Source organism: Paroedura picta, chromosome 5 (genome assembly GCF_049243985.1).
Source record: "Paroedura picta isolate Pp20150507F chromosome 5, Ppicta_v3.0, whole genome shotgun sequence".
NCBI classification, from domain to species: domain Eukaryota; kingdom Metazoa; phylum Chordata; class Lepidosauria; order Squamata; family Gekkonidae; genus Paroedura; species Paroedura picta.
This window is the reverse complement of record NC_135373.1, coordinates 34,954,766-34,982,547: the sequence shown is the minus strand read 5'-3', so window position 1 is coordinate 34,982,547 and position 27,782 is coordinate 34,954,766. Positions and strand designations below refer to the sequence as shown.

The window sequence follows — 27,782 nt, the reverse complement described above, 5'->3', positions numbered from 1 at the left end:
TTGTCTTTGATCCGGAAACTTCAACTGGTGCAAAATACATTTGTGAAGGTCCTCACTAGAACACCTTGGAGGGCTCATATCCATCCGGTGCTGCGCCAGCTGCATTGTTTACCGGCCTGCTTCCGGATCACGTTCAAGGTCCTGGTTTTAACCTTGAAGGCTATACATGGCCTGGGTCCCACCTATCTGAGGGACTGCTTACCTGCTTATGCCCCCCACAGGGCCCTCTCCTCTGCGGGTGTGAATTTGCTGGTTGTCCCGGGAGAACGGTATTCACAGCCCTGAGCGCATTTTTTTTTAACACTACTCTTCTGACAAGGAGCTCAGAGCTTTCTCCTTACCTGATCTGGCTGGCCCAGGAAAACCTGATCTCCTCAGAAGCTAAGCAGGGCCCGCCCTGAAAGCAGCAAATCACCCTGCAAAAATCAAGCTTCCCTCAACCCAGCTGCATCTCCTTGATGTTGGAAGGGATGTTGACTAATCCAGTAGCTTGGATAAAGGAGCTTATATTTCAGAATATTCAGTATTCAGTTTATTGATCGTTCACAGGCCATTTCCATCAAATGTAAAATGCGCACAAGCATGATTCGAAGATAAGGCACATGAAATCTTAGGGAGGAAAGAGGTGTAAACATTATCAAAGACATTCCTACACGATAATATAAACACAGTACAGTAAATCATAATAATTAAAAGCTCCAAACTAATCATGCAGTTTAGATCTTATCTTTCTGGCGGCGAGGGCACACAGTGCAACTCTGTGGGTGACGTAGGCATCATTGTTTGATAATATTTCAGAATAGCTGGCTGCAGTATCAGAGCTTGTCTTCCTTGGGTGATGTGGCTGCTTGTTAAACCTGGAGGGGTGACAGAATGCTAAATAACAATCATTTGCCCAGAAGAGCATGATCAGAACATCACTCAGGAGGGGGGAAAACCTACAGCTCAGATGTCTGCTACAGTAGTCAATATTTTCACTGCTCAATATTTTTGGAAATTCATGGCATTTGGGGATGTCCCGGTTTGACATTCTTCACCCGCTTTCAGAAACATCCTTTTTCCTGTTCCCCTCCCCCATATTTTATGGTTATCTATTTCCACTTAATATTTCTGGTAAGGGCTTGGAGGAGGAGCTGGTCTCATGGCTTAAGTGCCACTCAGCACTTAACACCCATTCAGAGTGGCTGTCCTGCCCCTGATAGCCTCCTTCTCCAACTGGCTTGCCTGTCTGTCCAATGGCCAGCCAAATGCCTTCTATCCCCCACCCCTGACCACCCCCTGCTCCTTCCACTTCCCTCCGAGGCTCGGAGGCTGCAGATCTCTGCCACATGACAGCTGCCCCTGCCGGTGAGTTGCCTCCAGCCTGCAGCCTTTCCAGGTCCTGGGAAGAGTGGGAATCCATCCGCAGAATTCTTCCACCCCCACCCCCAATCTAGCGCCCCTTGTATTCCTGAAAGCAGCGGGCTTTGTCCCTAGTCAGTAATAATGGGTATGAACCCTGCCCTTCCCTAGCACATACAGTTTTGGAAATAATTCCAGGAACTCCCCCCCCCCACCACCACAAATATCCTACAAGCATTTGTAAAGCAACCCATTCTTTGATTTGGGTTTGGAATGGAGTATTTGACAGAGGTTCTCACTGTTTCCTCCTTTTCCATGAAGACTCAAGTTGGTCCTTTTGGTTGGGTCTCTTCTGGCTACGGGATTCTCGGGTCGGGTTGGTTTGACCCTGGTTCAGGTCCTTGCTCAGCCATGAAGCTTATTTGGTGGCCATGTCCTTTCCCTGTCCTGCTAACCTGGTTCACACTGATGTTGTGAAGAGAAAATGGGGGATAAGAGAGTCACAGAGCCATTGGAAGAAGCATGGGTTGCTCATTGGATGGAATCCCATGCCTGACCTAACCATTCCTCACCCATTTGCTAGCCCATCCCACTTCTAGTTACTGAGAGAAATTGAGATGTCTTTTTTCTTACATTTTCGTGTTGGTAGGTTTAGTAAGAGTGATCTTATGTTACACTCTGCAAATCATTATCTGGTGGACAAGGAATTGGATGTATAAATATGTAATGGTCAAAGTTGTATGGAGAATATGAATACAAGAACAAGAGGGCTGTTAGATAGCCCCTGCAAATGAGGTGTGTGCTTCAAGCTGAACCTGACAGGTCAGAGCATGAGCAACATATGTCGTATCAGACTAATGAACCAAAAATGGTGGGACAGCCTGATTTTGCACAAATTCTCTTACCATAGTTACTTACATGAAGCAATATTTCCATGTGACGTCTGAGCTGAGGGCAGGATCCCTTAGAAGATCCCTGTATGCATAATAGTCCTTGCAAGTAGAAGCACTAAAAGTATTTCATATGCCCATGATTAAAATCACATTGAAGCACTATGTGTTGTTGCAGCCACTGTGTTTTCCCTTATGTAAGCAGAACTGTACTATTTTGTTATTGTTGTTAGTTGTGAAGTCATGTCCGACCCACCGCGACCCCATGGACAAGGCTCCTCCAGGCCTTCCTGTCCTCTACCATTCCCCAGAGTCCATTTAAGTTTGCACCTACTGCTTCAGTGACTCCATCCAGCCACCTCATTCTCTGTCGTCTCCCTTCTTCTTTTGCCCTCGATCGCTCCCAGCATTAGGCTCTTGTCCAGGGAGTCCTTCCTTCTCATGAGGTGGCCAAAGTATTTGAGTTTCATCTTCAGGATCTGGCCTTCTAAGGAGCAGTCAGGGCTGATCTGTTTGTTCGCCTCGCAGTCCAAGGTAGTCCTTGCTGTCCAATGTGCTATGTCCATTTTCCTTTTCACTCATGCATATCTGAATCCCACTCTGAGCATCTGTGTTCTTCTTTCCTGTCTCTGTTGTAGGATCCTACCTGATGGTCAACTCCTCCCAGCATTTTCAGGGGCAGAAAGCCCACATCCTCTTCCAGACCCTAAGTGAGAACGATACCCATTGTCTTCAGTTCAGCTACTTCATGTACAGCCGTGACGGGCACAGCCCCGGGACGCTGAACGTCTACGTGAAGGTGAATGGTGGCCCGCTGGGCAGCGTGGTGTGGAACGTTTCTGGCTCCCATGGGCGCCAGTGGCACCAAGCAGAACTGGCCGTCAGCATGTTTTGGCCCAATGAGTATCAGGTGAGCATGCAGCTGGTGGAAGCTTATGAATTAGCACGGGGGAGATGTAGGTTCTGAAAGCAGGAGTTTTGAGAGGGGCTGTGGCTGTGGCTCAGTGGTAGAGCATCTGTTTGGCATGCGGAAGGTTCCAGGTTCAATCCCCAACAGCTCCAAGCACCAGGTAGTAAATCAAATGCTGGCAGGGGCTCATGGGAATTGTAGTCCATGGACATCTGGAGGACCACAGGTTGACTACCCCTGCAGTAAATGGCATAAAAGACCTCTAGCCGAGTCCCAGGAGAGCTGCTGCCGGTCTGAGTAGATAATATGATTTTGATGGAGTAATGTCAGCTGACGGCACAATGGACCGATGGTCTAATACAGTAGAAGGCAGCTCCATGTGTTGTTCATGTGAGTCTGATAGCCAGAGGCAGTGGAGTGGGGTGGGGGCGAGTACCAGAGTGCGAGGAGAAGAAAGGCCGTGCTTGAAAGGCAGTCAGTGAGATAGCAAGAAAGAATGCAAAAAAAAAGAGAAGAGAGACACACGGGTGTGCTGGAGAAGAGAGACAGAAACAGGCAGGACCGCACAAATCTAAGAAGTGAACAGATGAGTCTGTTGTTCGACTCTTCCCTGCACAAGAAAAGGGATAATTGGAGCTGACTTCAGAATGGTGCTGGGAATTATGGCTCGCCTGTTTTCAGTGGAAGCCAACCCGTAATCTGAATCGCTGTTTCCAATACCTTAGAACAGCGGTCCGCAAGCTTTCGCTTGCTGCGGATCGCTGCAGCGTAGTGGGGGGAGAGGGCGGCCCGGGGGCCCGTGCACGCGCGGCAGCCCCAGTGCAAACGCGCATGTGCGGGGACTGCCGCGCACGCGCGTTTGCGCCCGGCAGGGGCACAAACGCGTGTGCGCGGCAGTCTGCGCATGCACGTTTGTGCCACCGCCATGCCGGCGGCCGCGGTTCCCCCTCCTGGCCCCTCCGGGCTGCGAGCAAATCAGCCGCTAAATCAGCCAAAGCGGCCAATTAGCTTGCGGCTCGGCAAGCTTCTCTTCCTTCCCCTCCCGAAGCGCTTTGGCAGCCGATTTGCTCGCGGCCTGGCGAGCTTCTCGCTTCGGGGGGGGGAGGGAAGAAGGAGCCGCGGCCCGGCGCCAAGGCCTTCGCAGCCCGGCACTGGGCCGCGGCTCGCGGGTTGGGGACCACTGCCTTAGAAGCCACGAACACAACCCATGCAATATCTTTTATTAGAACCAGTCCAGTGGTACCTAACAGCAGGCAAGCGCTTGAACTCTGACCGGATGTTCTAAAATAAAAAAAGAGAGGAAAAACAGATTTTTCAGGTCATGACTTGAAGATCTTGTCACGCTGATATATGGTGGAGATATATTGTCATGGCAGGTAAGAAGAATCAGGCTGGGAGGCATAAAATAATACACCAATCAGACTTCATGGTAGCAGTCCTGTGTCTCCCCGCCCCCCTCCCCGGCTTCAATTTCCCTCTTAGCCAATGAGAATCCAAATCCGCTTTTTTGAAAATCCATTACTGCTGGGCTGGTCTATATGCAGTTGTGGAGAACAGGGGTGAGATTTCCAGATGTCTGATTTAGCTGCTAAAAACAGCTGTGGTGTGTGGGGAGGTAGATAAGGATTAATGCTGCTGCACTTGGGTTTTTGACCTGCTTCCCATGCCATTTTCCTAATCAGAAATCACCACCCCCCCTCCCAAGACTTCTGAACTTGGTAGTTGGGAAAAAGCAGCTTGTATATTCCAGCCTAGCCTGACTTTGTCAAATCTTGGAATCTAAGCAAGTCCAACTACCACTCATATTTGCATGGGAGACCTTCAGAGAAGACCAGGACTGCTCCGCAGGGAAAGGCAATGACAATTGGTAGAATGTCACAGGATTGCCATGAGTCTATTGAGACTCTATGGTACACTTTAGATGGAAACAAAGACAGGCACAGTATGTCAGTAATCAGGGCTGCGGGGAGAGGAGGTGAAATTAAGGGGGTCCAGGTTAACTAGAGCAGGGGTAGTCAACCTGTGGTCCTTCAGATGTCCATGGACTACAATTCCCATGAGCCCCTGCCATGCTGGCAGGGGCTTATGGGAATTGTAGTCCATGGACAACTGAAGGACCACAGGTTGACTACCCCTGAGCTAGAGGGCCCCTGAAGACACTGTCATGCTGCAGTTACTGAATGCATTTACTTTTTTAAAAACTTGTAAGGGAATTCTGCATTGCCGTCACTTGTGGCACATGGAAGTCAGAGCACAGTAAATAGCGGTCGCCTTGCTTTCTGCTTGGAGTACATTTCTGCTAAGCTCCGCACAAGGAGGCAAATAATTTCATATCCTGCTAAACTCACCAACCAAGACAGCACTGATTTGTCCTTGTGAGGGTGATTCCGCACCAGCGGTGCCACTTCGGGACACTGCCAGTGCGTTGTGACTGAGCAGCATGCTTGGCCATGGGGGACACATTTTGGCGGTGAACCCGGTCTGCTGCCTTCTGCATCCCCGTGCCTTTTCCCGTCCATATGGGCCACCAATGGGCTAGGCCCGTTGGCCCCCAAAGCACTTAAGGCAGTGGTTCTCAAGCTTCCTAATGTCGCGACCCTTTAATACAGTTCCTCATGTTGTGGTGACCCCCACCCATAAAATTATGCAAGTGTTCTTTCACAGAAATTAAACCGAAACTGATCAGTGGCATGAAGATCCATTGTTCACGATTGCATACAAATTCCCCCCCCCCCAGGGTTTCTCAGTTCAGTTCTGCCTCTTGCCCCACCATGCCGATCTTGCTCTTTTCCGCCAGCAGGAGGAACGGTAACAGTGGCAGCAGCGCCCCCTCCTGGCCAAGCTGCTTGCCCTGCCGCAACCCCTGTGAAATGGGTCGTTTATCCCTCAAAGGGGTCCTGACCCCGATGTTGAGAAGTACTGACTTAAGGGAATGCAGAAAATACCCTCACTCCTTTCAAACAGGGCAACGACGGCTTAACATGCGCCAGGCCTAGAAGGGGCCCGGCCCAGTGGTGACATCATGTGGAAGTGGGGATTAGCCCTGCTTCCATATGAGCACCCTTGTAGCCTTTGCCTCTGTTCTTAATTTCTGTTCCTCTTTTCCACATGTTTTTTTCAATTTTGCTCCTTTCCTTTCATGATACGCCTTCATTTCTGTCTTCCCTTTTCTAATCCCTCTTTATTTCTCAACTTTATTCCTAATTCCTCACCTCCATCTTGGTTGGCAACCAGGATATTATATCTAATAGTCGTATAGCAGCAAACCCTTGTGAGTATTTTGAATAGAAGTGGGGGGCGGGAGCAAATATTCCCCTCTTCGCTTGTATGGTAATAGTATGTTAATCCAATTTAGTAGGAACATACGTGGAAAAGAAACTAGAACTCCTCCCCCCAATTAGATTTAATTATATTTTAAGCACCGTTGAGGCTGTGGGTTGTTGTTGCATCGGTGGGACATCTAATATCCATCTGTAAATGCCACTTTGCAACTGTAGGCATTAAGCTTCATGTCATATGACAAATGACACAATCTTTTTAAGAAAAAAAAATACGTCAGCAAGATCAATTGGCGTGATTCCTATACTTCTTCCCCACCACTACATAATAAATTTGTCCCTGCTTTTCTGCTAGCTAAAGGTACAAGGGTAGATGTCTGACTGATTTACTTGCTAAAGATTTATTGTGATAAGGCTTTGTAGGTGACGGCCAATTTCATCAGAAAAAGAAGAGTCCGTTTTTATACCCCGCTTTTCACTACTCAAAGGAGTCTCAAAGCAGCCTACAATCGTCTTCCTCTCCCCACAACAGACACTCTGTGACATAGGTGGGGCTGACAGAGCTCTGGCAGAACTGCTCTGTGGGAACAGCTCTAACAGGACTGAGATCACGCAGCTCGCTGCATGTGGAGGAGTGGGGAATCAAACCTGGTTCTCCAGATTAGAGGCCCCATCTTGTGGTTCCACCTTTGCCCTGTCCGTGCTTCACAGCTCTCTGGTAGATAAGGCTCCATTGGGTATATTCAGGATGTATCCACCCTTCTGGGTGGACCCCAAACTCCCTTCATTGGCTTCATGACCCCAATTTGTATCAACTCACCCTCACTTTTCTTCCTTTTATATTTTTGGGTGATGAAGTGTACATTTGGGTGTCTGTGTAATTTCAACTTGACTTCATACCTTTCCAAACCTGCTTCCTGCTTCCTGCTTCCTGAAAGATTTTCTCTACTGAATAGCCAAAGCCAGGATGTCCTGTCTAATTCACAGTACAAGGGAAATCTATCAGGTTTAATGGGGTAAATTTAAGTGAGTCACTCAACCTAACACCCATAAGAGGGTTGCACAGATAAAAGCAGAATGGAGGAATGTGAACTTTTACACGGGGGGAGGTAGAGTAAAGGAACTGACTTAAAAGGAGGTGGCTTGTACAGCATCATAATTTTGCAATATTTGGCTTGTTCTTAATACGGCATTGTTCAGGCTGTTTAGATTACAGGATCCCCACATGAGTCTGCCTGTGTGCCACCTCCCTCGAAACGTGCCCCCAAATCCCCAGTGTTAAAATGCTTTGACAAAGTCCGTGCTTGACTCCTCCACAGGTTCTGTTTGAGGCTGTGATCTCCAGCGAACGCCGAGGTTACCTAGGACTGGATGATATCCTGCTCTTAAATTATCCCTGCTGTAAGTATTACACTGTACCATCAGCAGCCAGGTTTTTTGTTTTTAATGAGCTGCTAGGCAAGAGTCTGTCGGTTGTCCCTTCACAGCACCAATGACCTTGCGTTAGGAACAGGCCAAAGGGGGAGGGTAAATCTCCCATGATGCTACTCAGTTTTGGACCTTATCACTGTGGTTCCCAAACTTTTTCAGGCTGCAACCCCCTTGGTTCCCAGGCCACATCCCTCTTTCCTGATGTTAGGTCTACTGCAAATTCAAAACACACTATATTGCCCAAACTTCTTTCTTTTGGGGTTGTCTGGAAATATATATATATATATATATATATATATATATATATATATATATATATATATATATATATATATATATATATATATATATATATATATATATATATATATATATATATATATATATATATATATATATATATATATATATATATATATATATATATATATATATATATATATATATATATATATATATATATATATATATATATATATATATATATATATATATATATATAAAGACAAACAGGGAGGGAGGGACAGACAGACAGACAGACAGACAGACAGACAGACAGACAGACAGACAGACAGGAGAAGGGCTTCCAGTCAGGTTAAGAAATTCTTCGAGATCTGGGGTAGAGCGTTGGAAAGATAGAATCTGAGAAGGGAAAATAGCTCAGCAGGAATATGATCCCCTCCAGTGCACCCTTTGAAGCTTTAGCTTTCTTGAGAATGCTAAGCAGTGTTGTCCCTGGTCCACATTGGGATGGGAGACCACCAAGGAAGCCCAGGGTTGCTACTATTCAGAGGCAGGCAGTGGCAAGCAACCTTGGAATGCCTCTTGCTAGGAAAACACAGCCATAGCAGGAAGAGTCAGACTGCTGTCCCCTACTGCCCCCAATTTCCTCACCACCCCCAACTGTCCTAAAATTTCTCACTGCCCCCCTGGATCCTTCCATCACCCCCAAGGGGGCATACTGCCCACTTTGGGAATCCCTACCTTAGCAGATACAACCCTATATCTGTGGCCTTAGTGACAAGAGACCTCTGAGCCATTTCTAAACTGAGCCACAGGGATTCGGCTTACTATTGAGACCTCCAGCTACAGTAGCTGGTACATGATAATGCATCTCAATGCTGCAATTGTAAGCAGACTAAATATCATTGCATCTCCTGTCATACTAGGATTCCCAGATAATTTGAGCTGCGGACCTTATCTTTGACCTTCTGGAAGTCCTTGGTACATATCTGCCTAGGGTGACACTTAGTGCTTATTCTGGGTCAGCTGTCTGGCTACAGAATTATGTGTGTATGCAGTGGCTTGGATCCAACCTAGAGTTTATGTAGACAAAATGAAGGCCTAATCATTCACCTAATCAGCCTTCTTGAGGGAGACTTCTGATTTCTTTCCATGAGCAGCATTTTGAGGGAGGGGGGAACTGGGCTGCCATGGGGGAGATGCTGGCCAAGAACTTCCCTCCTTTTTGTCTATGTGGAAATGCAGGATCCAAGCCAATATATGTTGGATGACAGAGAGCCTTTCCTCAACAGTTGCTTGTTTGGTTGCTGAGTCTGGCAGCCATTTTGGCTTTGTCGAGTTACTTTAATAAGGAATGAACGATAAGCTGTTTTCGCCATCCCATTTATTATTGATAAAAATACCTCCGCTATCTGAAGCAATGGCCATAAACAAAGCTTGCTAAACAATATTAAAGATGATCTGTCCTTGTCAACAAAGAGTTGTTGACAAGCTAGCTTATTGTTAATTTGTAAGTTAACTTCCCACCCTACTTCACTACCTATAAAAAGGTAGTTTGTTAACACGCAGATTTATTTCAGTTTCAGCCATTTTAAAAAAGCTGGATGATTGATCATCGAAGATAAACCACCTTTAATTAGCAAGCAGCCTTCATGATTTATAATGGGGACGAGTGTCTTAATTATAGACAAGAGAATGAATCGTATGTGGATGACCAAATCGAAAGGATCTTAAATTGAGTCATTGACCCTGGTGGCCTCTTTGATACCTGGCAATATTCAAGGAAGTCAAATGTTACGGGCAACCATTTCTGATATTTCCAAAGCACAAAGTCAACTCTGTTTATGTAATAGTTCATTGTACAGATGGGAATACTTTAGCAAGGGACCTCCTGGCAATCTCTTTCTTTGCCTGTTGGCGTCTTGGATGCTCGCAGGAGGACATAAGGAGTACATTCTATGCATAGAATAATAGAATCATAGAGATGGAAGTGGCCTTAAGGTAAAGGTAAAGGTATCCCCTGTGCAAGCACTGGGTCATGTCTGACCCTTGGGGTGACGCCCTCTAGCGTTTTCATGGCAGACTCAATACGGGGTGGTTTGCCAGTGCCTTCCCCAGTCAAGCTGGGTACTCATTTTACTGACCTCAGAAGGATGGAAGACTGAGTCAACCTTGAGCCAGCTGCTGGGATTGAACTCCCAGCCTCATGGGCAGAGCTTTCAGACAATATTTCTGCTGCCTTACCAGTCTGCGCCACAAGAGGCTCTATGGAAGTGGCCTTACAAGTAATCTAATCCAAGCCATTGCTCAAGGTAGGAACAGCCTAAAGCATTCCTGACAAGCGTTTGTCTAGCCACTGCTTGAAGACTTCTGTTGAAGAGGACTCAGCGAGGGAGAACTGCACTTTCTTCACTTCCAGTTAAAACCAGAAGTGACATAGCCATTTTACAAAAATGTTATGGTTTCCAGTTTTAAGTGGAAGTGAAAGAAGTATGCTGACTCAGTGTTGGCACACCAGCCTCCCACCCCTCAATTTCTCCTGGAGGTGACCAGCTGTGACCTGGCAGCCATGCATTGAGGGTACACATGTTTTGTAGGCTATGGGGATTATGCTTGATGGATCCCATTCCCTGCACATTCATTAAATTTGTCTGCATGGAGCATGTGATCAGGACAGCCTGTACATGTGGAGAACATGGGGAAGGGAAAACCATATTTATTGCACTGAACGCCTTGGAGAAACAAAGGGGTAAATGAGTACTAGATGGACTATGAATGTCCCGTTAAGAGATATCCTGTTGAGTAAGATTAGGAGAGGAGGAACAAAAAAGTACTGGTTCATAAATGACTAAGGATTTCTTTTTACCCCCCTCTCTCTCTGTTCCGGCAGCCAAAGCACCTCATTTTTCCCGCCTGGGTGACGTGGAAGTGAATGCAGGTCAGAATGCTACTTTTCAGTGTGTGGCCGCCGGGAAGGCCTCTGAAGCAGAGAGGTTTCTCATGCAGGTAAATTGAAGATTTATTTCTCAGGGTTCATGGGCGAGGTCTCTGTTGTTTGGGTTCTAGCAATTTGGATCATGCCTTCAACTTGTTCCTTCTGGTACATCATTTCCTGAAAAGCCTAAGAGCCAGTAGGGACCAGTGTCTATCACCCTACCCTTCAAACTTCAAAAGCTTGTCTTTTGGAGGGGAAAACGTGTTAGCTGTCAAAAGAGACCCTTCCCCAAAAGGGCAGTGCTCCAGGCATCAGCCAATTGAGCTTGAATCAAGGTGATTCCTGCATTTTCACCATCCCATTTGAAATGCGGCTGTACCCTACCTAAGATTTCCTTTTTAAAAAAATTAATTAACAAGACTACATACTGAATCTCCTATACAAATACATCTTTGGTGGTGGATTAACAGATTTCCACTTGGCAATAGTGAACATCCTCTATGCTGTTATGAGAGCCATAACCAATTCTGTCTCATTAACCCCAAGACATTTATTTTAAAAGTTGAACAGCACCACCTCGGGCATTTCATAACCTATCATCCTCTCCATTACCCAGAAGTGTTCCCAAAAGGGGTCAGTTCTGGGGTGATTCCAAAATACATATAATGTCTCTGCCCTTTTGGCTTGGCAGTGCCATCAGATTCCTGTATGCGAACTGTAGATATAATTCAGCTTGCAACATGTTTAAGTACCAATAAAATGAGTCCTTATGAGAATGTGGCGTGGCATGATGGGAACTTGGTTTCAGAATAACACAATTCCTATTTATTTTTTAAAAAATTGTAGAAGATTCCCTCTTTTGACCAGGGGTAGTCAAACTGCAGCCCTTCAGATGTCCATGGACTACAATTCCCAGGAGCCCCCTGCCAGCGAATGCTGGCAGGGGGCTCCTGGGAATTGTAGTCCATGGACATCTGGAGGGCCGAAGTTTGACCACCCCTGCTTTAGACAATAGTCTCCAGTCTTTTTGAGCCTGCAGGCACCTTTACCATTCTAACACAGCATGGTGGGCACAGGTACAAAATGTTTTCTACAGTTTGCCTTCAGCCACAGAAGATATTTGTGCTCTGGTGGCAGCTGATAGTAAAGCCGTGTTTCTAAAATCTGTGCAAGCCTATCAAGTTTTCAGTAGCCAATCAGAAGCATTTCTGGGCAAAAGCCCCTACCTAGCCCAGCCTACTTTTAAAAAACGGTGGATGCTAGAGAAGGTAGGGGTGAGCATTATAGAGATTATTGAACATTTATTATTTAATTAATTTATATACCACCCTCCCCAAAGGCTCGGGGAGGTTTTCGAGAAACAGGAAAAATACAGTTAACTCAGTTTATAGTAATGTGGTAAGAACAGTAACAATAACAACAATATAATGGTAATAACTAACATGGCAAAGTACAGGGGATAATTAAGCAGGAATTGCCAACTTCTCCAGCATCAGGCTGGATCCTTCCAGGTTTGACATAACTGATTCCTTCACCCATGCAGATTGGTTTGAGAGCGTTTGGCTTTTTCTGTTGAAACCACACCTAAACAGAATGATTGTCTAGGGCAGTGGTTCTCAACCTTCCTAATGCCGCGACCCTTTAATACAGTTCCTCATGTTGTGGTGACCCCCAACCATAACTTTATGCAAGGGTTCTTTCACAGAAATTAAACCAAAACTGACCAATGGCGTGAAGATTGGTTTTTTTCCAGGGTTTCTCAGTTTTGCCTCTTGTCCCACCATGCCGATCTCATTCTTTTCCGCTGCTCCAGACAGATGAACACACTATTTTGATCTAACCTGCAAGGCTGTTGTGTGGATGGCGCCCCCCTGGCCAAGCTGCTTGCCCTGCTGCGATCCCTGTGAAAGGGTCATTTGACCCCCAAAGGGGTCCCGACCCTCAGGTTGAAAACCACTGGTTTAGGGTTCTGTATGGAAGCATGGAGCTGTACCAATTGAGGAAAGTGGAAGAGGCCTCAACAGGCATTCCTGGAAACTTTCTGTCCATTACCCCCAGCATCCTTGTGCCCATAGACAGCTGGGAGCACCATCTTCCTGAAGAACTGTCAGTTTCCTGCCCGCTCTTCCCAATGTCTTGTAGACCATCTGTGAAAATGTTGCCCTGACTCTCCAGATCATAGAACTGGTGTAGCTGCTGTTGGGGTGTCTGGGGATGAACTTTGTTCTTGGCTGTTAAAGCACCTGGACCTGGATGGCCCAGTCTGGCTGGATCTTGATGTCATAGTCCAAGGCCACTCCCTTGTAGGAGACAAGACAGCTGAGACATTCTTCATAGAAAAGAGTTCAGAATGGTTTATTGTGTCCAAGAGGATACATCTGGAAGCATCATGATAGAAGTTTATTCAAAGTTTATTCAAAATTGACCAGTCATAGACACCCCCTCCGCCACCAGTGCATAATTTCCCCACCATTAGCTAGATAGAAGGGTTTTTATCTTCAAAAGAGAGTGAGAACAAAGCAAAATCTACATTTTCATACCTAGTACCCAAAAGGTGGCCAAAACTACTCAAGAGAGCCATTACATGCAGAACAGTTCGTGAAGGACAGTTTCTGTTTCCTGGAACAGAGTGTTTTGCATGTGTGCTAAGAGCCAGATGTTGAGAATGAGGGGGAGGGAAAGGAAAACCAGGAGTCGAATCATAGAATCCTACAGTTGGAAGGGGCCATACAGGCCATCAAGTCCAACCCCCTGCTCAATTCAAGATCAGCCTAAAGCACCCAGGATAAGTATCTGTCTAGCCCCTGCTTGAAGGGGAAGGGGAGTTCATCACCTCCTTAATCAGTCGATTTAATTGCTGAACTGCTCTGACTGTGAACATTTATTGATATCTAGCTGATATCATTCTCCAAGTAGTTTAAACCCATTACTGCGGGTCCTATCTGCTGCCAACATAATCTTTTCCTGCCTTCCTGTAAGTGACAACCATTCAGAAACTTAAAGACAGCAATCCTGTCCCCTCTCAACTTCCTCTTCTCCAGGCTGAACATTCCCAAGTCCCTCAGCCTTTCCTCACAGGACTTGGTCCCCAGGCCCCGGATCATCCTTGTTGCTCTCCTCTGCACCCTCTCCATTTTGTCCACGTCCTTTTTGAATAAGTAGGGCCCAATGGCTCCTAGGATTTGGGTTCCCTTCTCATCTGAATCCATGACATGTAGCACAGGGCTTCATGGGACTTGGAAACCAAGCAGGGCTGGCCATGGAAGTCCAGGGTTGTTGTGCAGAGTCAAGCAAAGGCCAGCCACCTCTGTTTGCCTTTTGCCTTGAAAATCCTAGAGGGTCTCCATAAGTTGACTGCAACTTGGTGGCGCTTTCCAGCATTGTCAAAACAACACGTCCATCCTTGTTTTCTGTGCAAATAGGGAAGAAACAGGAATGGCAGATCCTGTCTTCCAGTGCTAGATCCTGAAGTAGAAAGGCATGAGGGGTCAAGGGGAGAAGTCGGGAAAAGAGGGTGTCAACTACCTATCAATATCAATCAATCAATCTTCATTTTACCATCATTCAGATACCCATCAGTATCTTTTTATCCTTTTGCTTTCCAAATGGCAGAGGCAGAATGGAGCGATTGTACCAGCTGCCTCCGTGAAGCACATCAGCCACCGGAGATTCCTGGCGACCTTTCAGCTGGACAAGGTCTCCAAGCAGGAGCAAGACTTTTACCGCTGCGTCACCCAATCGGGCAGGGGCGCCGGCGTCTCCAACTTCGCCGAGTTGATTGTGAAAGGTACAAGGCAATGCCTGGGGCCGATTGGATGACTGCCATTCTGCAAGAGGGGGAGAGGGAGGGCTGAAGGAATCAGGTGGCGAGTTGTTTTTCCCCTAAATAGAGAGAGGGGGTTCCGCCAAGCTACGTGTGGTTAATCGTTTCGATCGGGGAAGCCCAGCATCGCACACGGTCAGCACACTGAGCCCTGTAATGCGTTACAGAACTGAAGCATGGAGAAAGGTGTTTGGAATTTGGAACCAAGAGGCCCTGAAGTTTAGAAGAACTAGCAAGGGTAACGTCTGCCACTGAGTACTTTGTTCAGTTATTTTGACATATGTCAACGGAGCCTTAATTATTGCTGATGAAACGCTGCAGCAGCTTTACGTAGCGTCTGCACTGCGGTGAGACTGAAAGGTCTGGCCCGAGGAAGGATCCCGATCAGCCTCTCTGGTGTTGCTAAGGAAATGAGCATGCAAGAGCGTGTGATGTGGAATTGGGTAGGCCAGCCTCATCAGATCTTGGGAGCCAAGCAAGATCAGTACTTGGGTGGGCATCTCCCTAGGGAGACTGTACAGAGCAGGGGTAGACAAACTGCGGCCCTCCAGATGTCCATGGACTACAATTCCCATGAGCCCCTGACAGCATTCGCTGGCAGGGGCTCATGGGAATTGTAGTCCATGGACACCTGGAGGGATGCAGTTTGACTACCCCTGGTACAGAGGAAGGCAATAGCCAACCACCTCTGCTTTGGAAACAAGCCCTAAGTTAGCTGCAACTGGTAGTACCTACAGAGATACGCGAGAGAAGTGTGTATCCAACCTTTGCTTGAAGACTGCCAGTGAACCTTCATTTTCAAGCAGCAAATTTTCTGATGGCAGCTTGGCTGTGTCTCATGTCAACTCTTGTGATTCTGCAATCTTCAACAGCTAAATTTCTGGTGCGCAGGATTTTGGAATTGTTAAGTGACATCCAAGGAGAGGAAAGGAGAGTTTAGGCCTATTGTCTCCATACTATTTTGCCCACTGAAAGTGGCCTCCCTACATTCCTGTTAGCTTTGGGAGGAAACGAAGATGGGCATCTTTTTGCTGTCTCCAAGGCAGACGGTTGCAATCCTAAACAGAGTTCACCCGTCTAAGCCTGTTGACTTAAACTGGTTTAGAGAGCTGTATTTCGGATTGCATTGTGATTTTGATACAGGGAGACCAGTTTTGGTAGGTGGAACCATTAAACCCTCTGTCCTCTCCCAGTGTAACTGGGGTCCTGCACTCCTGAAATGTAGCTTTTAAATACACTGGTAAGATGGTATCTGTCCTGGTATCTGCTATGCTTTGACCCTAAGAGTCCAGAACAAGGGTCGCCAACTTTTTACAGCCTGAGGGCACTTTTGTTGTCATGACCCAGGGTGGTGGGCACAACCAGAACATGGCTGCAGCAGAAGGCAGAGCCAACTCCAAGATGTCAGAGCGTAACTTTAATCATAGCGCTACAAAATTTCAGGCAGATACCTTTAAAATATAAAATATTTTCTTACATATGCACAGCTGAGCAGTAAACGGAAATAAACCTGACATCATCAACGAGTTTATATAAACAATTGTTATTCCAGTTGAGATTGTGTAACTCCTTTGTGTAACTCAGCCACCCTGAGCCAACCAGAAAAGGGTGGTGTAGAAATAAAATATTCATTTATTTAGTAATGCAGCACCATGGTGTGTGCTGTGGTGGCAGCTGCTGAGCCAAAGCAACTTTCAGAAAATCTGCATAGCCAATCAAAAGCCTTGCGTACTTCCTAAAAACACTTAGTGGGCATCTTTGGGCAACAGGAAAAGTGTCAGCAGCTGCTAAGCAGCCCATGGGCGCCATCTTGTAGTCCACTAACCATATATCCCTCCTTCTTAACAGAGCCCCCCACCCCCATCGCACCCCCACAGCTGCTAAGGGCTGGTTCCACCTACCTGATCATCCAGCTCAACACCAACTCCATCATCGGGGACGGCCCCATTGTAAGGAAGGAAATTGAGTACCGTATGACCTCGGGCCCATGGTCGGAAGTGCACGCTGTGAACATGCAGACTTACAAGCTGTGGCACCTGGATCCTGACACCGAATATGAGATCAGTGTCCTGCTCACACGGCCAGGAGATGGAGGGACCGGCAGACCTGGGCCTCCACTCATCAGCAGGACCAAGTGTGCAGGTAGGAGGAGCTCTCATTGCCAGCCTCACTCTTGAAAAGAAATGATCTTCCTTTGGTTGAGAAACCTAATGGGTTTGGGACAAATCTGAAATGGAACAAAGATGGCTTGCAAAGCAGTATTCATTCCTTTGCCCAGGGATTAGGATGGGGGGAAGGAGGTATGGTACATCCTAAGATTGTCTGATACTAGAAGCTCGGCAGTCAGTACTTGGATAGGGGACCACCGAGGAATGCAATGGCCGATTGCCTCTGCTTTTTACTTGCCTTCAAACCCTCTGCTGGGGTTACCTCATCCATGGTATGGCCGGATCTCATCAGATCTCAGAAGTTAATCAGGATTGTCACCTGGATGCGAGACCACTAAGAAAGGCTTTGTAGAGGAAAGCAATGGCAAATCACCCCTGCTTCTCACGACTTGACAGCCGTTGGCTAGAGAAGCCATAAATCCATGGTGTAGGCCAACCTCATCATATCTCAGACTCTGGGTTGTCACTTGGATGGGAGACCACCAAAGAAGGCTTTGGAGAGGAAAGCAATGGCAAATCACCCCGGCTTCTCACTTGACTTGACAGCTGTTGGCTAGAAAAGCCATAAATCCATGGTGTAGCTCAACCTCATCATATCTCAGAAGTTAACCTGGGTTGTCACTTGGATGGGAGACCACCAAAGAAGGCTTTGTAGAGGAAAGTAATGGCAAAGCACCCCTTCTTCTCATTGGACATGACAGCCCTTGGCTAGGGCAGCCATGAATGCATGGGGCACTGGGGCCCTACCTACACAACCACTCATGGAATAAAAATGTAAATCATTGATAAAATTAAACTCATATTTATCAGTACCCCCAGCAAAACTGTGAGCCAAGGCCCAGCCTCATTTCTCTCTAGGCCTACATTCTATAATTTTCACATCTTATGTAAACAGCTTGTCCATTGACACATCACAAACTATTAGTATATACCTAGGTTAGGATGGGGTTCTATGCTTGGGTGGGCTCTGGGCAACGGCCCAGCATGCCTGAGTGTTAAGGCAGCCCTGGGTAGAGCCTGATCGCATCAGATCTCAGAAGATAAGCATAGTTTATTTTATTTATTATTTGATTTTTAGCTTGTCACTCCTGCAAGTGGCAAGTCCCCAATAAAACCCCCATAAAATCAGCCCGTACAACTCCAGCATGCCTGGTGGCTAAAAACACTCCCTCCCTTCTCCCATACAAACAATATCCTGCCTCTAGGATAGTGAGGAGTGACTCGATGACCTGCCCCACTTGGGGAAGGACCCCTGATCTTACCCACCTTGGCCACAACCAAAGACCTGGTGGAAGAGCTCCATTTTACAGGACCTGTGGTACCATGGCAGCACCATCAGGGATCTCAGCTCTTGTGGGAGCTCATTCCACCAGGTTGGGGCCAGGACCGAAATGGCCCTGGCCCTGGTTGAGGCCAGACGAACCTCCTTCGTACAAGGGACCTCCAACAGATTAGATCCCATAGAACTAAGAGCCCTGCAGGGGGCGTAAGGAGGTAGATGGTCCTTCAGATAGGTGGGGCCCAGACTGCAGATGGTTTTAAAGGTCAATACCAGAACCTTGAACTAGATCCGGTCTGCAACCGGCAACCAATGCAGCTGCCTCAGCACTGGTGAATATGCCCCCCCCCCCAAGATGTGCCTATGAGGACCTAGCAACTGCAATCTGCACCAGCGTCAATGTCTGAATTAAGGACAAAGGTAGGCCTGCATAAAGCAAGTTACAGTAGTCCAGTCTGGAGGTGATGGTTGCATGAATCATTGTAGCCAAGCAATTCAAGAACAGGTAGGGCATTAGTAGCCTCGCCTGGCATAGATAGAAGAAAGCCATGCAGGCTACTCCCATGACTTAGGCCTCCAACTTGGAGGGGTTCAGTTTTAGGCGACTCTGCTCCATCCATCCAGCCATGGCTTCCAAACATCTGGCGAATGTATCTAGGGGGGGGAGTCTGGGCAGCTGTCCATGAGGAGATAGAGCTGGGTGTCATCTTCATATTGGTGACAACCCAGCCCATAACTCCAGACTAGCTTGGGAAGAGGGTGCATGAAGATGTTAAGCAATGTAGGGGAGAGTATTGCCCCCTGTGAAAAGGGAGCTGACAGGGGAATGACAATTCCTCCCCCACTGCTGCCCTATTTGTCCAGTTCTGGCAAAAGGAGCCCAGCCACTGAAGGGCTGTCCCCTGAATCCTGGCCCCAGTAAGGTGATGGGCCAGTAACTCATGGTCAACATGTCAAATGCGGTACATTGATGGGAGATGACCCAACAAGATTCTGCAGCTGGAGGCAAGAGCAAGCTACCTTTGCATTTGCCTCGAAACTCCCTCGCTTAGGTTTACATCAGTCGGTTGTGACATGACAGCACAGCACAAGGCTAGGTAGGGTGGCAATGTTATGACTTTGGTTTGACTTTTTTGAGTTGCTACTTTTTGCCCTTTTTTTTTAAAGCGCTGAAGTTGTGTAAGCAGTAACATTGGAAGCTGCCAATGAGAGATGCAGGTTAGAAGGAAAAGCAGAACGGCAGCTTTATACGAGAATGCCTGTGGCAGAGACCTCTGGGAAGCAAAGAGCTTGAAGCAAAGAACAGTTTGCACATTGATCTAGCTCAGCAGCGACTAACACGAACAGCTGCCCTTGTCAGTTTGTAAGCCTGCTTCCGTAGTAAGATTCGATAAGCGCTCCACTGACTTGCACTGACTAGGGGTCATGTGAAAGCCCCGAGCCTCTGCGCAATACTTAAAGCCACTTAACTTGAGAAATAAGGAGCTTAAGGAGGCAGAGCTCTGAGTCTTCATCTAGATTGTGCTGATAGGCAGCCAAAGTGGCTGGGACCACAGAGAAGTCATATTAAAGGGCAAGGAGAAGGTGGAACCTACAGATTGTGCTGATTTGCCTTGCCTCAAATCAGAGCATCTCACTCAGCGGTTCTCAAAATGGTTCTGATGTTTTGAGAAGGTAGGTGAGCCTTAGTGGGGCTCTATCCAAGCAGAATTTCTGATTGGCCTCTGAAGATCCAATCGGCTACACGGATTAAAATAATGCCATCTGGACATCAGCTACCCTCAAAGTTTTTGTTTTACTCTCGCTCACTCCTCTTCCCAGGGTATATTTTAAATCAGGGGTAGTCAACCTGCGGTCCTCCAGATGTTCATGGACTATAATTCCCAAATGCTGGCAGGGGCTCATGGGAATTGTAGTCCATGGACATTTGGAGGACCACAGGTTGACTACCCCTGTTTTAAATCATCCCTCTTCTCCCTTGTACTTGGGCTTCCATTGTGTGTGTGACTCTACATCCTCCTGCAGCCATTTTGTGGTCAGCTCCACCTCCTGCGGCAGCCATTTTGAGGTTGTGCCCAGTATCCTATGTCAGAATTCGAAAAGTGCCCATAGACTCTAAAAGATTGAGGACCTCTTATTTAACTTGCTACTTTAACCTATGAATTACATTAGCCCACCAAACTTTCAGGCACAGATAATTTCTAATCCCTGTTCCCTGAGATTCTTTTAACTCAGCCTTTCTCAACTTGTTTACCATAGAGAAACCCCTGAAACATTCTTCAGGCTTTGAGAACCCTCTAAAGTGGTGTGATAGTGCAGAATCCAGTTGAGAAGCATAGCTGTATACACACCCACCAGGGGCCCATCCCCTTCCCACCCCCTCCAAGGCCCATCATTGGCCAGTTTGATAAAGGTGGGTGGGTTGACATGACCATAAATAGTCACATCACCCAAAAAATGTTCTAACACATTTAAACAATGTATTAAAATTTATTAACTTCCACCCATTCGGGAAAGCCTTCCAGGGCCGTCAGGAAACCCAGGGCCGTCAAGAAGCCTCAGTGTTTCATAGAATCATAGAATCATAGAGTTGGAAGGGGCCATACAGGCCATCTAGTCCAACCCCCTGCTCAACGCAGGATCAGCCCAGAGCATCCTAAAGCATCCAAGAATAGTGTGTATCCAGCCTTTGCTTGAAGACTGCCAGTGAGGGGGAGCTCACCACCTCCTTAGGCAGCCTATTCCACTGCTGAACTACTCTTGACTGTGAAAATTTTTTTCCTGATATCTAGCCTATATCGTTTCCTGACACCATGGTTGAGAAAGCCTGTTTTAACAGGAGATGCACCAAACTGAACTTGAGACCTTCTGCCAGCAAAGCAAGTATTCTGCCACCAAGCCGCATGGCAGTGGTGATGAATCAGGCTGAACAACAATCCTGCCGATTGTATCGACAAGCCTTCTGTTGATGGGTTGTACCAAAGACTTTTGGGCTAATTACCTTTGAACAAATGAATGATGTGGAACGGAGTCCCTTAAGCTACACTTAGGGATGATCGAGGTGGAACACCTTGGAGTTCTGTATGTGGAATTTGCAGCCAATACTCCCCCTCTTTTAAATGGACATCATATGGATTATAGAATCCTAGAGTTGGAAGGGATCATACAGGCCATCTAGTCCAACCCCTTCTCAATGCAGGATCAGCTTAAAGCATCCATGAAGGAATGATGGACTGGGAATGTAGTTTAGGGTAGTTCAGCTTTTCTCCTTGGCTATTTGTTTAAAACTTGAAGCAGCCAAGTAGGGCTGGAGTTTGCTGCCACTGTATGGGAAATCTGGAATCCTGGAGGTCAATGGAGTTGTTTTGTGCCATGGGAGCAATGGGACATGGAGGGAACCTAAACCTCCTTTCCTGCTATGCTCGGGTCCCAGTCCAAATCAGACCATGTGCATATCCTATTTAAACAAACAAAACCCCTGAAAATTCCATATAGGGAAATCCCACATATAGGTCTCCTCTGATGTCTTCTGGTGCTGCCATTGACTCTTCTACCTCCTGTATTACAGTCCCCATCAGTGTGGTGTCTGGTCTCACCATAAATTCCCTCACCCTTTATGGCACCGTAACAGATTGTGTCTACCTGCTGCTGAAAAGAAAAAGGGAAATCAGGGACTCACGTGGGACTTGGAGCATCTAGTTGGTCCCCGTATCTCCTCCAAGTAAGAGGTTAGGAAATTCTCAACTTTGCTTGCTTGATCAAGGCCCATTCTAAGGACAACATGGAACAACATATATTAAGCTGACTGATCTCCAAGTGGGCACCTGCAGATCATTTGGAGTGGTGGACTGTATGGCATAATACCCTACTGTAGTCTCTCTCCAAACTTCGTCCTCCCAAGATCCACCCCACCGCACCCGGTCTTGGCAATGTATACTCCAAGAGTGGCCTATTGGCTTAATGTTCTGTGGAGTAACTGTTCCAAGACTCATATGTTTGCAAGAGGTGGCTCTCAGCAAAACAGCCCTGCCCGGAAGTCAACAGCTAGAGCATTTTCACTGGTTTTGCCTGTCCTGAAGACTCAGGAGCGCTGGAGGAGAGCTCTTATAGCTGTCTTGTTGGAGTTGGTATTATGAACGTCCTTAAGTCCTTGGCTTGTCCCTGAGGCGGCTGTGTATTTACTGTCATCCAGGCTCACAATTAGACAAGTGCTAATGACCAGCTTGAGACAGAATGGGAAATAATGGGAAATAATCCATTTCCAGAGAAATACCTGGTGTGTTTTTGCAGACAGAAACCAGCCTTTGTGATCCAGATTTATGGCTTTGTTCACCAACAGGGGCCACGTTAAGCTGACAAATTATCATTCCTTCGGCAACTGAGTGCAGGAACAGTCAAAGGATCTTGGCAGCAGGTGGATTAATAAAAGGCCGGGGACAATGTGGTTTAGCAGCCGCCTCTGCCCATAATGTTTCATTCACTGCTGGGAACACTCAAGTTTAAATCTGAGAAGGGGATGGGGAAGATGGGAGAGAGCAATTCAGGCTTGATAGAACACAGGAGAAGTCTTGAGAGAGAGAAAAAAAGACATACCTGGTTGTCACAGCCCAGCCCAGAGTGGATCCCTTCTTCTTCTTCTGAAGAAGAAGAAGAGTTGGTTCTTATATGCCGCTTTTCCCTACCCGAAGGAGGCTCAAAGCAGCTTCCATTCGCCTTCCCTTTCCTCTCCCCACAACAGACACCCTGTCGGGTGGGTGAGGCTGAGAGAGCGCTGATATCACTGCCCGGTCAGAACAGTTTTATCAGTGCCGTGGCGAGCCCAAGGTCACCCAGCTGGCTGCATGTGGGGGAGCGCAGAATCGAACCTGGCATGCCAGATTAGATGTCCGCACTCCTAACCACTACACCAAGCTGGCTCTCAATTCTGGAATTGCTCAAGGGAGTAAATCAAGTTTCTCATGTGGAGAGCGTCATCCAAGGACGTTCTCAGACATTAAAACCAATTCTTAGCCAAATTCTAGCCCCCCTGCAAACCTAGCCATTGAGATGTCCGATTAATAGCCAGACATAGAATCGAGGCTGATGGGGGTCTGGCGGTGTGTGTGGTAATGGCAGTCCCTGGCCTCAGCCAAAAGCCCGGGGGAAGAGCTCCACCTTCAAGCCCTCCAGAACTTAGATAGCTTTGTGAGGGCTCGCACTTCCAACGGCAACTCATTCCACCCAACCGGGTGTACCTCCCTGGGGCCGGGGATTGTTAACTGCTTGGAATTGGCTGAACAGGGGATGTTTGGGGCCATTTTCTGCCCCTGATCGCACATATATAGCTGCCTGATGCTTTCAGACCATTGATAAGTACTGTCTGCTTAGACTGGCAGAAGCTTCTCCGGATCTTAGGTCTTTTCTATCCCCCATCACCTGAATTTTGTAACGGAGATGCTGGAGACTGAATGTAGGATCTTCCACACGCCCAGCAGATGCTGTATCATAGAGCAGCGGTCCCCAACCTTCTTGTAGTCGGGGACCGCCTCCGAGGGTGGGAGAGAGCCGGAGGCCCGGCCACAGCAGCTGCATGTAAACGCGCACGCGCAGTTACCACCAGGTGGTGCTAACGCGCATGCGCAGAACAGCCGCACGTGCGCGTTTTTGTCAGCAGGGGGCGCAAACACGCATGCGCGGCGGCTCCGCGCGTGCGCGTGCGCGTTTGCGTCGCTGGCATGCCGGCGGCCGCGCCTGCCTCTTCCCCCTGCCTCTTCCCCCCTCTCGCTGCGGGGGGAGGGGAAGGCAGGCGTGGCCGCTGGTGGCTCGGTACCATGGCCGCAGACCGGGGGTTGGAGACCTCTGTCATAGAGCCTTTCCTCGTTGCATTTTACGGAGTCAGACCCGTGATCTATGAAGGTCAGTATTGTGGCAGCAGCTCATCTTTCACATCACCTCCTGCCTGATCTTTAATGCCAGGTGCCAAGGACTGAACCTGGGACCTTCGGCAGGCTGAAGCCCCCTGGTTTCATAGAATCATAGAATCATAGAGTTGGAAGGGGCCATACAGGCCATCTAGTCCAACCCCCTGCTCAACGCAGGATCAGCCCAAAGCATCCTAAAGCATCCAAGAAAAGTGTGTATCCAACCTTTGCTTGAAGACTGCCAGTGAGGGGGAGCTCACCACCCCCTTAGGCAGCCTATTCCACTGCTGAACTACTCTGACTGTGAAAAATTTTTTCCTGATATCTAGCCTATATCGTTGTACTTGAAGTTTAAACCCATCACTGTGTGTGTCCCCCCCCCTGCAGCCAATGGGAACAGCATCCTGCCATTTCGGACTAGAAAGATATTCAGGCTAAGAATCCCTGGGGCCATCAGAGCCAGGGTTGTCTTAAGCCACATACCTGTTCCTTCAAGGAGTAGTTAGTAGAGTGGGAAATCCACATCCGTTTTGTCTCTTCCCCACTCAGTGGCACTAAATCTACAACTCGGAGCCGCCCTGGTTCTCTGCAGCCAGAGGAAGCATTTGCTCGCGTGATTAACAATAGAGCCTCTTCCGTGGAGCATGATAGGCATGCTCCCGTCTTTCCTCCGGCCACACATTATGGCGGCTTTTAAGTGAAAAGCGCCCTGAGTGTAGGAAGCCCCGTCAGGGGGAGCTCAGAAACCTTTTGCTGCATGTGCCAGGGAAGCTGCAAAGAGCTCTGGAACGTCAACCCCCTCAGATTGTGTCAGAATAAGAGCCCAGCTCTGCTTCTCATGGACTTTTCCCAGCATTTGCTTCCTGCAGCAGTTTGCTCCGTTTGCTCCTGGAGCTGTCAGGAGGACTTACCTCCTGGTTCCCTCTTGAGGCGACGCAGGACCCAATTAGAAGAAGAGTTGGTGTTTTATACCCCACTTTTCACTATCCAAAAGAGCCTCAAAGACGGTTTACGCACTGGGAAATTCCCTGCCCCAGCTCCCATGCAGGAGCACAAATCAGGGGCGGATGAGGTGCACCAGGCCAAATGGTCCCCCATGTGGGTGCAGGAAGAGGTGGGGCAACTTGCCACGACTAAAACTCCAGCCTGCAGCCCGGCATGAAACCTCCAGTGCGTAAACGGTCAAAGAATCCTGCCTCTCCCCACAACAGACACCCTGTGAGTTAGGTGGTGCTGAGAGAACTCTGACAGAACGGCTCTATGAGAACGGGTCTAACAGGATTGTGACTAGCCCAAGGTCTGTCCAGATTAGAGGCTGCTGCTCTCAACCAGTACATCAAACTGGCTCACCAGTGCGATCTGAGGTGCGATCTGAACCCAGGTATATCAGATGGGATTCCGCATGGGCTTTCTTAGCAAACCATCCATTTTTCACCTTGTTCGAAATGTGGAGTTGGCTCAGTGGTCTCTCATTAATGCCCTTTCCAGCCCTTTCTCCCCCCTCCCTAATAGTTAGAGGGATTGCAGGTAGAGGGATTTATAAACTTATAGTTAGAGGGATTGCAGTCACCTGCATCACAATATAGTAGCCAGTTTCAGGTTGATGTGCAGTAGAAGAGCAAAATCTGAGTACAGTAGAACCTGAAAGTCCCCGAAGATTTCCAGGATATAAGCTTTTGAGGGCCAAAGCTCCATTTGCTCAGACACCCAGCACCTTTGTCAGATACCATGGATGCTGGCTGTCTCTTTCTCTGCAAATACAGTTGGTCTCTTTGCACAGCATGCCGCATTTCCCCTTCCATTTCTTTCTCTGGTCCTGCTCTTTGTCTTTGAGTGCCCAAAGACTTCCCAGGGGGTTTCCATCTCCTTGCTGAGCTAGCGGTCAAATAACATTGAAATCTATTTTTTTTTCTTCCTTCCTCTGAGGAACTCAGGGTGGCATAGATTTCTCTCCCTCATTTTGTCCTCACCTGTGAGGTAGGTTAGTTTGAGAATGAGCAATTGGCCAAAAGCGAGTGAGCTTCATGGATAAGCAGGGACTTGGATCTGGATTACCTCCCCCCCCCCCCACATCCCCAGGACCTAGTTTGACAGTCTAACCACTACTGGAGGAGTCAGGAAGAAGGGATGTACTTGGAGTCCCTGGCCCTAAGGCAGTGGTCCCCAACCTGCGGGCCGCGGCCCGGTGCCGGGCCGCAAAGGCCATGGCACCGGGCCGCGGCTCCCTCTCCCCGCCCCGCCCCCGCAGTAAAAAACTTCCCAGGCCGCAAGCTTGCGGCCCGGGAAGCTTCTTACTGCGGGAGGCGGGGAGAGGGAATCAGGGCCGGGCCGCGCCTGTGTGGGCCACACCCGCTCGGCCCGATCCGCGGGCGCGGCCCGTGGGCGCGGCCCGATCCGTGGGCGCGGCCCGGGCGCGGCTCGCGGGCGCGGCTCGGGTGCGGCCCGATCCGCGGGCGCTGCGTGGGCGCGGCCCGATCCGCGGGCGTGGCCCGCACGGGCGCGGTCCGCAGGCGCGCGGCCCGATGCCCTGCCGGTCCCCAGCCTCGGAAAGGTTGGGGACCACTGCCCTAAGGAGATCAAATGTGTTTCAACCAGAGCCAGGGCCTTTTTGGCCCAGACTCTGGCCTGGTGGAACACTCTTCCAAAGGAGACCAGAGCTGTGTGGGACCTACGAGAGTTCCGCAGGGCTTGTGAGCCAGAGTTGTTCCGCTAGGCACATAGTTGAGGCCCAGTAAGAGTAAACATCTGATTTCTAGAACTACATCTACATCTGCATCATCATGCCCAGTCCCGAGCTAGGATTTTATGGGCCGTATCAGTATAGATAGTTCTTTGAATTTTAATTGAGATTCGGTTTTAAAGGTATTTTATATTTTATGTGATCTTTGCTGAGTCACTTGAAGAAGAAGAAGAGTTGGTTCTTATGTGCCACTTTTCTCTACCTGAAGGGGTCCCAAAGCAGCTTACAATCGCCTTCCCTTTCCTCTTCCCACAACAGACACCCTGTGAGGTGGGTGAGGCTGAGAGAGCCCTGATATCACTGCTTGGTCAGAACAGTTTTATCAGTGCTGTGGTAAGCCCAAGGTCACCCAGGTGGCTGCATGTGGGGGAGCGCAGAATCGAACCCGGCTCACCTGATTAGAAGACCGCACTCCTAACCACTACACCAAACTGGCTCAGTAAAAAAAAAAAGCCTTCTCGATCTGTCCTGTGCTTCTCTTCCTGTGACCACAGAAGCCTCCTCTCTCCCTCCCTCCTCCCTCTCCTCTTTGGCTGCCCTTGTCGGGCTCTTTCATTTCGTCCATGTATTTATTTGTCATGTGGCGTGTGTGCAGGGAGACAGGAGATCCTAACACTGTCTGGTTTGCCATCTCCTGCCCCCGCATCACGACCCGGGTAGTCCTTGGTGGTTGCCCTTCATTTTCCTTTCCGTGGGCAGCTCCCTGTCACAGATTCACTGACCCCCTGCGTATCTCATGGGCTGCCTCCTGTCTGTCACGCTGTCTTCTGATGGAAGCTTGAGACCACCTCTGGCAGCAAAAGGAGAGAACCCTGGGAACTTTTCTCTCTGCGCTTTCCCTGTG

The 27,782-nt window shown here is 48.3% G+C and overlaps 1 protein-coding gene across 11 annotated transcripts in view; it reads left to right on the top strand.

Annotated features, from left to right (window-relative positions):
* Positions 1 to 27,782, top strand: part of PTPRU (protein tyrosine phosphatase receptor type U) — a 446,790-nt gene that overhangs the window by 206,531 nt on the left and 212,477 nt on the right. For all 11 annotated transcript variants that reach the window (XM_077337173.1, XM_077337172.1, XM_077337171.1 and 8 more), the window contains exons 3-7: positions 2,870 to 3,141; positions 7,739 to 7,820; positions 10,984 to 11,099; positions 14,641 to 14,815; positions 16,700 to 16,993. In XM_077337173.1, the coding sequence (XP_077193288.1) occupies positions 2,870 to 3,141; positions 7,739 to 7,820; positions 10,984 to 11,099; positions 14,641 to 14,815; positions 16,700 to 16,993 (939 nt within the window). The remainder of the gene's footprint in view (positions 1 to 2,869; positions 3,142 to 7,738; positions 7,821 to 10,983; positions 11,100 to 14,640; positions 14,816 to 16,699; positions 16,994 to 27,782) is intronic.